Genomic DNA, 11,015 nt, shown 5'->3' with positions numbered 1-11,015 from the left:
CAGGCAGCTTCCGGTCCGCGAGCCGCGCGCGAGGAGGCGCTGCTCCCTCAGCGGCCTCCAAGTTCTAAAAAGGAAGAGGGGCGGGGACAGGCGAGAAGTAGCGGCACCGCAGCACTGCCTCCGCGCAGCCCCAGTGGCCTAATGGATAAGGCATTGGCCTCCTAAGCCAGGGATTGTGGGTTCGAGTCCCATCTGGGGTGGCCTTTTTTTCCCACCTTGCCCGCCTACAGCGGAACAGCCGAAACCCGCAGGAGCTCCCTGAACCTTAAACAGCGCCGACCTTCGCCCGTGGGCCGCGGCGGGTCTGCGTGTCCTGGGCTTTCCGAGCGTCCCCGTGGCTTCTAGCGAGCTGGAGATCGCTTTAAGACCAGACACCTCAGAAACACGCGTGGGCTGCGAGGGACCACGGCCCAGCTGGGCTTTCCCACTGTGGTGTGGGACCCTCGGACGCCTCCCGGCCGCTTCGCTCCGGTACATCCAGCCGGCGCGAGCGGCCCACGCGCCCCGCGGACACGCCGGCGGCGGGTCGCTCCTCCCTCACGTAACGGCCAAGCGCGAGGCGCGCGAGGACACGCGCACCAGCCTCGCTTTGACGCTCGACCTTCAGCACGTGACCTCGGCTGGCTGCGGGGCGGGGGAGGCGGCGATCGTTCGACTCGGCGCTCAACCGCCGCGCCCCCTCGCGACACCCGGCCGGAGGCGCGAGGGTGAAGTCCGCGCGCGCCACCCGCTTCCTTATTGGCTGCCGCAGCGCCCGACTGGCGGCGTGCGGGAAGATGGCGGCGCTGGGCTCCCCGCTGCGAACCTTGCGCGGGCTCCTGCGCGAGCTCCGCCGCGCCAGCGGCCCCGCCGGCCGCCCGTACCGGGACACGGCGGCCTACCGGCACGTCCTGGCGGCCTTCCGCGCGCACCGGGTACGCGCCCTCCCGCCCCCGCCCCGCCCGCGGCCGCGCGGCAGCCCGTGGCCCCGGCGGGAGGTGAAATGTCTGCGGCTTGTTCCCTTCTCCGGGCAGGTGACCAGCGAGAAGCTGTGCCGGGCCCAGCAGGAGCTGCACTTCCAGGCCGCCACCTACCTCTGCCTGCTCCGCAGCGTCCGGGAGCAGGCGGCCCTGCACGAGGAGTACCACGGCAGAGGGGAGCGCTCGCCCGAGGAGGTGGCCGGGCTGGTGGGGTTCAGCCTGCCGCAGCAGCCCGGAGGGAAGGGTTAACGTGCTCGTGTCTTGTTCCTTATTTATTCCCGAATAAACACCCCCGACTGGGGAAACCTGCTGGGTTTTCTCGTTTGTGTTTTCTGTCGGGTTTAGGTTGCCGGTCTGGTGTGAGAGAGCCGTAGCTGGGACCCTCACTCGGTTTGTCATACGCCGCTTTGGCCTGAATGTGTGGTGGGACAGGCAGCCTCCGTGGAATGACAGGAAGGTTTGTACTGGAAATACACGACAAGGCCTTCACTGCTAAACTCTTCTGTCTAAGGAGCTGCAAGGGTTTGTCCCTCAAGCTCTGTAGGCAGGAGAATTTGCCTCATCACTATAGGGTTTTCCAGCCACGTTGTCTGCGTGGGGGATTTTCTACTCTACCAAGAGCAAAGGTGCTTTCTTTGAAACGTTAGTGGGTTCTGGTGAGCACTGCAGTAGCACAAACCTCTTTCATCTTGAAAATTTTTCCATGCTAGTGGTAACAATTTGAAGAGACAGATAATACTTAATGAATTAGATGTTTCTCAGTGTCTCTCTGCAGTCAGCTCTGACTGTAGGCTTCCTGTGCTGTTCCTACACACTTAGAATCTCAGGAAAAACTTAAAGAACTGATTACCACCAGTTACACTAGATACACAAATCAGGTTGCCATTTTCTTGCTTGTCTTGCAATCTGGAACACCAATCTCTTTTTATAAGAAAATAAATACTGTCTTGAATTGTTGCTGCCCTCTTCTCAGAAGAAAGTTTAATTATATGCAAGATGTGTAAGAAATCTGTAGTAAGAATGACTTATAATGGCTAAAAATGTGAGGCTTGTTTACTTGAGGGAGAAGCCATGAGCAAGGCCAACGAAAGAGTGCTTGTTGGTGTTTTGTGTGTTTGTTTACTACCAGGGAAAAAAAATACTGTCAGAAAAGCATCGCAAATAGTATTTTTCATCTAAATCTGTATATTCTCCTTCCCCTTTATTTAGAAGTCAGGGATAGTTTAATCCCCAAAGTACAGTAGATACGTACAATAGATCCTTAAAACTGGGGAGATTTGGGCTACTTAGATAAGGAGATATGAACCACAAGTTTTAAGGTTCTGTAGACCAAAATCTGCAATTCTTGTAGTGTCTTCCTAGTTAAGCAGTGGTGGATTTTTAGCAACGTGCTGACATCACAGGTGGGAAAGTACCAACCTGTTTGCAGCTCAGTAGAAGAATATTATGGGAAGTCACTGTACCCTGAGAATGGCCGTGCCCTATTTCTTGCTCTGAGTTATTTAATGCAGCCTCTACATTCTGCGCTTTCCAGATGGACTAATGGTTCACTCCATCCAAAGTCTGTTGTGTGTTGCTCCAGAAGAAAATTATATGGCTCACTGAAACCAGTTTTGAAAGAAAAGCTGAAATTTGGCCAGAAACAGATGCCAAAAGCAATTTTTGCTCTTTAAAGAGTACCTAGAGCTAAAAGTTGTATGGTGTGGGTACAAGTCATAGGTAAAATGTCTCTATTTCCCCTAAACATACTACGGTACTAAATGAAATTTTAACTGTATCTCTCCAGTTATTTCCCCATCAATCCAAAGTAATGTAATGACTAACAAAAGCAGATATATATGTTAAAGAAAAAATGCCAGGACATGTTCTGCACAGCCGAGGAGCACCAGGTAGAGAATATTTTTTTATACTTGTTATAAAGGACTCCTGTCTGAGGGCTACATCTTTCTATGTGAAATCCATAGAATTTGAGCAAGTGGGGCTGGGGGGAGGTTAGGGTTTTTTAACATTGTCTTTTCTCTCTTGTATTAAGTGAACCTTGAAGGCTGAACACAACCCTGGCTGTTGACAGCTAGAACTGATCCTGGTGACAGTCGTTGGGGGCTTTCGTGCACTAGATTGCAACACAAGGGTTAAGAAAGGGATACTCACAAAATGCAGGCATTAGGATAGGTAGAAATAGTGAAAATACATTTTCTGAGACTGTATCTTGGTGCTCTGTAAGTTGAATTAGCTGTGACACAGAACAGCACCTTTGCTTTTAAAGGAGGCTCTCTAAAAAGCGGGTATTACAGAGGCTTTTCTCACCAACGCGACTATTTGCACTTGACAGTGTGAGAGAAGTATGGAGCTTTAAAATGGTGCTGAATGTCAGTCAAATAAGAATAATCATCTTTAAGAAGCATATTTCATCAGTGCTAACTCAGACATACTTACCCGCTCAACCCACTCCTACCCAGCGCAGATGCACCCGCCCACCCCCGTTTGTAATGTGCTCCTGTCACTTGGTGGGCAGCCCAGGGAGAGACATGCCCGGGGACAAGTGAGTGGGGACACGCCGCTGGGCTGTGAGATGTCTCACATCCTTTGATGGGGGTGGTGAAACACTGGCCCAGGTTGCCCAGAGAGGTGGTAGGTGCCCCATCCCTCGAGACATTCAGGGCCAGGCTGGATGGGGCTCTGAGCAACTAGTTGAAGATGTCCGTGCTCATAGCAGGGGGGTTGGACTAGATGACCTTTGAAGGTCCCTTCCAACCCAAACTGTCCTATGTCTGCTACACAGCCCAGGTTTCTCTCCTGCTTTGCATTAACTTCAGCTCAGCCATGTGCTTTGGCATGTTAGAATCGCCGCCATGAATCTGTTCCACTGGGTTTCCCCTCACTCAGAGAGGCAAGAACTCGGGACGGACCCACCGGACGCGGGCTGGGAGCTGTCGACGCCGCGGTGTCGCTCTCGCCGGGCGCGGCCGCTGCTGACCAGGCCGCCCCGGGCCCGCCGGCGCTGACCCGGACACCGGGGAGGCACAGCAACCCCGCGGCGCTGCGCGACCAATCAGCGCACCCCGGGGACCCAGCCTGGCGAAACGCTCGGCGGCCCAATCAGGGACCTCGCCGCGCGGTGCGTCACAGGCTGTACGCCGCATGCCGTAGCCAATCAACGGGCGCCAAGGCCCGACCGCGCTGACGTCGCGGAGCGGACGAGGGAGCCTAGGGCGCGTGCGCGCGGGTTTCCGTTACCGCTGGCGCGCGCGCGTGGCGGGCGTGTGAGGAAGCGGGAGGAGCGGAGGGGGGAGGGGAGGCGGCGGTGGCGGCGCCGAGGCAGGTTTCCCGCGCCGCCTTCCACCGGGAGTGCGAGACAGAGGCAGCGCCCGCTTCCCCCCGCGCGGCATCGGGGGAGCGGCTCCGCCCGGGCCCGCCAGTGACGCGAGGGGGAGGGCTGAGCGCCGCGCCGGGCCTCGGGCCTTGTAGGCCGCTGTCGGCGTGACTCGGCCGGGCCGGCCCCCGCGCGCTCAAGATGTCGGCGCAGGCCCAGATGCGCGCCATGCTGGACCAGCTCATGGGCACGTCCCGGGACGGTAAGTGCCCCCCGGTCGGGGCGGGGGAGGGGAGGAGAGGGCGAAGCCGCCGAAGCCCCTGAGGTCACGGCGATACCGGGCAGGCCGGCCGGCCGTTCACCGTGATTGGCAGGTGCAGGCCCCGCTCCCTCGTCCCCCCCGCGCGAGGCGGGGCCTGGCGAGGCCGTGGGTCAGCCGCGGGTGGGGGCCTTGGACGCCACCACGCCCGGGGATCGAGGGAGTCGGGCACCGCCTCCCCGCGCGGAGCTGCCATCGCCAGCCGTTGTCCGGGCAGCGGGAGGCGGTGCTGCCATTTCAGCTGCTGTGTAAGATCCGGTCCCCGCGGTGCCCGGGGCTCGTAAGCGGAACCGCACCGCTAAAGGCGGCCCGCGGAGCCTTCCCGCGCGGCTCACCCTGAGGGGACGGCGGTTGCCTGGATCGGGACCGCGGGGAGGGGGGAACAAATAGATAAAAAATGCCCCACAAAGCACCAGCCACTTCAATAGAGCAATTTTTTTGTGTGTTACTGTAGTTTTGTCTAAAGTCTGACCCAAACCATCATTTCAGTCAGCAGGTGGGTATGGCTATTGGATTCTGAAAGAGAGAATGTCATTAACCCAAGTGATCAGACTCTTTTAAAAACAAGCCCCAAGCAGCAAACTAAAAGCTTAACATCTAGAGGCAGTAATGCCAAGAGAGACATAGTAGGTGTACAGTCAAGTTTTGAATCACTTTGCTGTTACATAGTAAAATGAAGATTATCGCTGTGTAAAGCTGCTGACAATTTTTGTCAGGGTGCGTGGCAACCAACATGAAAGTTTGAATTGGCACTCCATAAATCCACATGGTTTGAGGACTGCTAGAAAAGAGCAGTTCTCGTTATGCTGTGTAGTATTTTACTTATAAACAAGAGAATGCTGCACCTGAGGGTAGACTGCAGTCAGAGATTACTTGAATGTTTGGCATGTTGTACTTGCTCGTGCAGATGTGTTGCATGTTTGCTGAAGCTTCATGCTGAATTAAATGGTTACCTGTTTTCCCATGAACTGAGTAGAATGTATGAACTGGGATGTACCTTGTATGTGCTGATCATCTTTTGGTACTGGGGTAATGTGATCTGCTAGCTTTTTATTATCGCAATCTAGACTTTTAATTAAATGTAACTGGTTTTCACATATCCAGTATACCATGAATGCTGTCTGCAAAGTGCTTACAGTAGTTTTAAACAGAGGTCTGATAATCTTGTTGGAAAATTACTGTTCTGCAGAGATTGCCTTCCAGAGCAAGGCTTGTTAGTAATCATCATGAGTGACCTGATTTAGGGTGGTTTTGTCTTGAAATATTTGAAATACTTCATGTGGTGGCTGCACGTGTCTTAAGTGGTTGGCAAAGTAACATTCACATAATTCAAGTCCTCCCGGTGTTGGCACATAGATCACTATCTCAGAGCTACCTAAGGCTACACAGAAGGTTTAAAGAGGGAGAGGCTGTTTCAATTTATGAATGTATTTTCCGTTGGATGGCGGGAGAAGAATGTGATTTACCTGTGGCAAGTGCTTAAAAATGCAAAGGGACTAAGATGCAAAAGAGGAAAAGCAATTATTTTATTGATAATCATATTCCTGCCCGCCCCCTCCCCCCCCCCCAAGCCTGTAATTCCCAAATCGCATCTGCTAGAGAGGAAGCATTTAAACAAAATTGTCAGGATGGGGAAGGACAAGGAGAAAAGACTGTTTGCAAAACTAACATTCATTTTTTGATTAAGTGGGGAACTGGGAAGCTTGGTGTAACACCATTCTAGTTTGGTTTTTTTAAATATAAAATCCAGTGAAACATTCGTTAAACCAAATTACACACAGGGACTGAAAATCATCCTTTTCCGCAGAGCTGGTTCTTGTTAATAAATTCAAGGCCAGGCTCAAGGTCATTTAAATATTGCTAACCTTCAGGGTAGTGTGTTTTGAGGTCATTTGGGTTTTTATGTTCCTGTCACCTTTGACAAATATTCTATTATTAGTAATATGTAAATAGCAGCTTTTCATTAAAATACGGCATTTTTTTTCATTTTTTGGTAGATTATAGCTCTCATTTCAGCAGTTATCCCCATTGATTTTGCTCTGCCTGGCAGCACAATAGAGTTTAAAATGTTTCTAAAGAAATAATCTTTCTTGGGTAATGTGTGTGGTTTATGTTGTTCAAGATTACCAAAGTGTTTTTTCATTTCCTGATTAACAGAATTTTGTACTTTATGTAGTTTGAGAGGTGGTTTTGGTGATGGTGGGATTGGTTGGTTGGATTTTTTTGAGGAGCCTGGACTCTGCAAATTTAAAATTCTTGCCTATGTTAGAAGAGGTAGAAGTCAAACATTTGATCTCTTCAGTGAGAATAGAACAAACTGTAAATTAAAAGTTAGTGTTGTTGCCTGAGTCTGTAGTCTGTATTAATTTTTCAGAGCTTATAGTGTCATTCATAGAGAACTGGAACATGCTCTGAAAATGATTTTGAAAATTCCACAATGAGATGCTCAAACATGGTTTTAGGAGATGAGCTGTAGGCTGTAATTTGTGGAGCTTTGTGCACACTCATTATACTGGTGTCCCTGGGGCCAAAATGAAGAAGCTTGAAGGAGGAGGTGGTTATGAAACGTTGTTATGGATTTTCTGTTGAGCTCTGAGAATACCTTGAAAGTACAGGTCTGTATTGGTCAAATTGATTCAGAAAACACTCACTGAGCCATAATGTTGCTGCAGGAATATCTATGAAATATAAGCTATGTTAGTAAGGTTTCCGATTTCAAACAGAGTTGCCCGGAGTGTGGCTGTCTCGAACTGGGTATGCAGCCCTGGGCCTGCCCCTGGCTCTGTTCTCTCCCAGAGGGCCCTGTGCTCATGGGCAGGGAGAACGAAAAGCTTTGTGACTTGCTTTGGCAACCTCCTTCTTGCCTTGTCTGAATTTTGGCAGCGAGATAGATGCACTTGTAGTCACACGGCGTTGCTCAACGTGTCATGAGCCGTCTGCCTTGGTACCTGCCAGGATGTGCAGCTCTTCAGGCAGCCTCTTGCCAGCTGCCCACCCGCTCCGTGCTTGCCTTAGCTCGTGTGACAGACACCTGACAGAGATGCAAAGCAGCAGGGACTTGGCAGATGCTCTTCAAGTGTTTCTAGTGAGTTGCAGTTCTTAGAATTCATCTGGGATGTCTAAAAAGCAGTTGTATTGTTAATGTCCATACAATGAAATAGTTCTGTAAATGGCAGATATGGTTCTGTTTCACATGTGGAAAAGCACATATTTAAAAGCAAATGTATTGTTTGTTTGTTTGTTTTAATACCTGAAATATACCTAATTTAAACTTCTCTTACACACTCTTCTGGCAAGAAGTAGGAAACTGGATTGGATGTGGACCATGCCAAAATTTAAAGGGCTTAGATTTTTATGTTAGTAAAAAGCTGGACTAATTTAATATAGTAATGACTGCAGGCTGAAAAAATCTTCTCTGAAGTATGTCATTCCAAGTACTGATAACCTGACATACTTAAAAAGAGAGGCTTAAATATAAGCTACTGAATAAATGTGAGTTTCCCAAATACTGAGAAATAAAGAGTGCTGAAGACCAGGTGCTAATCTTATGTATTTAAATGCAAATGTCTTTCTTATTTTTTTTTTCTTACTGTTAGCAGTTAAACTACTCTTTTTTTACATATGTCCATAGTTAAAAGGTTAGTTCATCTTTATTGCTAATTACCAGAGCTGCAGGAATTTGTCTGAACTGATAGAAAAATGTTATTTTAATTTTTTTAAATACAATTTTTTCAACTGGATTTTTTTTTAATAGTATGCTTAGATAAACCCTGTTTTTGCCATCCCTGTTGGCTAGAAAATAAGAGTGATCCTTACAGAGAGGATCATAACTGTTTTAAACAAGTCTTTTGCAAATTGAGTGAAATCCTAGGAACTGATATTAGTACCCCAGGAATTCCCCCCCCCCCCCCCCCCCCCCCCCCCCGAATATGGCTGGAATGAATAAAGATTGCCAAGTATTTTTTAAAAGGCCTGATTGTAAATATCCTGTTGTGTCTTAAATCAGTTTATCTTGTTTAACTGGTTCCTCTTCTGCCTGGTTAGTTAGCTGCTCTGCCTTGCCATATGAGCGCTAGAGTTGGTGTGAGGAACTGGTTAGCATCAGAGGGTGGAGCAGAATCATTCCTTCTGACAGAACTGCAGAGGCAGAGCAGATCAGAATGGCCCTGGAACAACACAACATCTTGAAAATACTGTGACTTGACTGTCGCAAAGAAATGCTGTGGTGGCTTGTTTTTGTTTTTTTCAAGATTGCCATTACATCAAAATTAGTTTATAGTCTGGAAATATGAAAAACTAGCAAAGTTAATTAGATTCTTCTTAAGAGACAGGCAGATTTTTGTGTGCTTCTGAGACTTACATGTGTTCATGAAAATGTTCTCTCAAGCATCCCAACAAATATGCTATGTGACTAGCAGAAAAATCTTTAAAGTCTTTAGCTGTACAGAACCCATATGTAAGAAGTGCTGATCAGTACCTCCTTTGCTTTGCCTGCTGCCTTTTTGAGCTGGACTGCTGTGTTTGGAGTCTTTAACTCAGTTCTTTAAGCTGTTACTAGGAAACCATTTTTCTTGTTCTAGATCATTGTCTTCTGGCATTGAAACTTAAAATATCCTTTTTGCATCTTTTCACATCTTATCAGTTTTTCTGTTCTACACTAGCCACTTCAGTTACCCTTAGTACTCGTTACTAATGTGTGACTTTTCTGTCCTCTTTGTTTGGGAGGAGTTGAAGTGGCACCCCTGTGCTTATCTTAAAAGTCATCCTGGGGTGATGACACTCTTTATGTGATAACAGAGGTATAATCTAGAACTTGTAACCCATTTTTTAATTTGCTTCCATATGAGATCATTGAAGAGTTCTCTGTCTACTTAAGGATGAGTGGTGTGTTGAGTTTGTTCTTTTCAGGGTACGTAGATTTTGTTTTCCACTTTGCTTTACGCTTGGAGATGGAGGATGGTATGTGCTTTTGAAGTCAGTTTTCAATATGTTGTTGTCCATTACTGGAGGACTGCTGGCCATTTTAGTAGGTTCATGCTGAGAGCCAGGTTGGGGAGCCAGGAGCCTCTTCTGAGAGCTCTTCTTATGAACATGGATTGGCAGAAGGCAAAAAAAAGTATCTTGTATACAGGAATTTCTGCAAAACCTACCCAAAATGTTAATTCAATATCAACACAGAAACCTGAAAATAGTAGCAACACACAGACTTCATGAAAAGATGCTGTATTTGTCAATTGGAAATGATAAGAAGGTTTTAGGAACAATGGTCATGTTTAGTGTATTGTGTATTTGCTGGCTTCATTCTAAATTCTGATACTTTAGCCCTTGAAAATGAAGGGAACAGTGAAGGGCCTGAGGAATTTTTTTGCTTTGGTTTAGGGGCACTGTATGAGATGGCATTTATGAAAAAGCAAATGGGCATGTTCATACCTCATAGGTAATCTTTCCTGTATTTGTTCAAGTTGTAATGCATTGGCTAATAAATGGTTTCATTATATTATCCATTTACAAGTATTAATTCAGCCACAGTGTAAACCAGAAGCAGTCCTGCTTAGAAATGTATTATTCTAAAGGTGTTATGGTAAAGATGCATCCAGTGTTAGTGAGAACATCAGAATTAGCTGCCCACTCAGTGTGTAGCAGGAACAGGATCATCTGTGACTGTGTAAGCCTCAGTTAAATAATGATGTTGAATACTTGTTATACAGGGCTTGCTTTGCTGATGAAATTTGATACACAGTCTTTAACCTGATATTCCACTCAGTTAGTTGCTCTTAATGAGTAAAGCTTTCAGAGTCCCTTGCCAACATGTTGGGACTCATGCTTCAAAAATGTGAGTGGAAAGCTAACTGGTTTTCATTAATGTAGCTTAACACAGAAAGTCAACAGCATGAAAATGCCCATTGTTGTGGATGGATTTCACTATCAGTTTGCGATAGGAGGTTTCAGTTGGATTAGAAAGGGTAATTCTCATCAGTGCGCTGCGATTGTTGTCAGTAGTATATTAGGATACCTTAGAATAGCAAGACATACTGGATGAAATCATTGTTATAAGCACGTTGTAATGCTAAGCCTAGCTGGTATGTAAGTGTTTGTTCTGCTGGTTTGTGATTAAGATATACTGAACAGAAGTAACATTGTGGAGGCTTGTTAATAAGTTAAGACTTGGGAGTTCAAAGTGGATTGTATAGTACAAGTGCACATTGTGATGCACGCAGTTGGCATGTTTAACACAAACTAGAAAATTTCCTTTAAAAAGTTTACATTACTGCAGTCATCTCTTTAATATTTGTTTCTAACATGCAGTTTTCTTATGCTTATAAAGAATATGAGATATGCAAGCGTAAAATTTCCCTAATGTTTGGCTTTTTTTCTTGAATAGTTTCAATTCTGTTTCAAAGTTCTCCATTCATCTGAAAAGTAA

At 47.2% G+C, this 11,015-nt stretch overlaps 2 protein-coding genes across 5 annotated transcripts in view; both read left to right on the top strand.

Moving 5' to 3' along the window:
* ATF7IP (activating transcription factor 7 interacting protein) overlaps nucleotides 1-11,015 on the top strand; it is a 367,200-nt gene that overhangs the window by 329,689 nt on the left and 26,496 nt on the right. The window contains exon 1 of one of the 4 annotated variants that reach the window (XM_080362601.1): nucleotides 4,244-4,534. The exons of 1 other annotated variant lie outside the window; for it this stretch is intronic. In XM_080362601.1, coding sequence (XP_080218727.1) covers nucleotides 4,474-4,534 — 61 coding nt within the window. In that variant the 5' untranslated portion in view covers nucleotides 4,244-4,473. Of the gene's footprint in view, nucleotides 1-4,243; nucleotides 4,535-11,015 lie in introns of those variants that run through there. 2 more of the 4 variants (XM_080362602.1, XM_080362603.1) reach the window with 2 other exon arrangements.
* On the top strand, nucleotides 634-1,267 carry FMC1 (formation of mitochondrial complex V assembly factor 1 homolog). Its single transcript, XM_080362714.1, has 2 exons — nucleotides 634-914; nucleotides 1,014-1,267. The coding sequence occupies exons 1-2, from the start codon at nucleotides 777-779 to the stop codon at nucleotides 1,206-1,208; spliced, it is 333 nt and encodes a 110-aa protein (XP_080218840.1). The 5' UTR covers nucleotides 634-776; the 3' UTR covers nucleotides 1,209-1,267.

This window comes from Nesoenas mayeri, assembly GCF_963082525.1.
Source record: "Nesoenas mayeri genome assembly, chromosome: 1".
Classification (NCBI taxonomy): domain Eukaryota; kingdom Metazoa; phylum Chordata; class Aves; order Columbiformes; family Columbidae; genus Nesoenas; species Nesoenas mayeri.
Note: the sequence above shows the minus strand (reverse complement) of the source record. Positions and strands in the feature narration are given on the sequence as shown.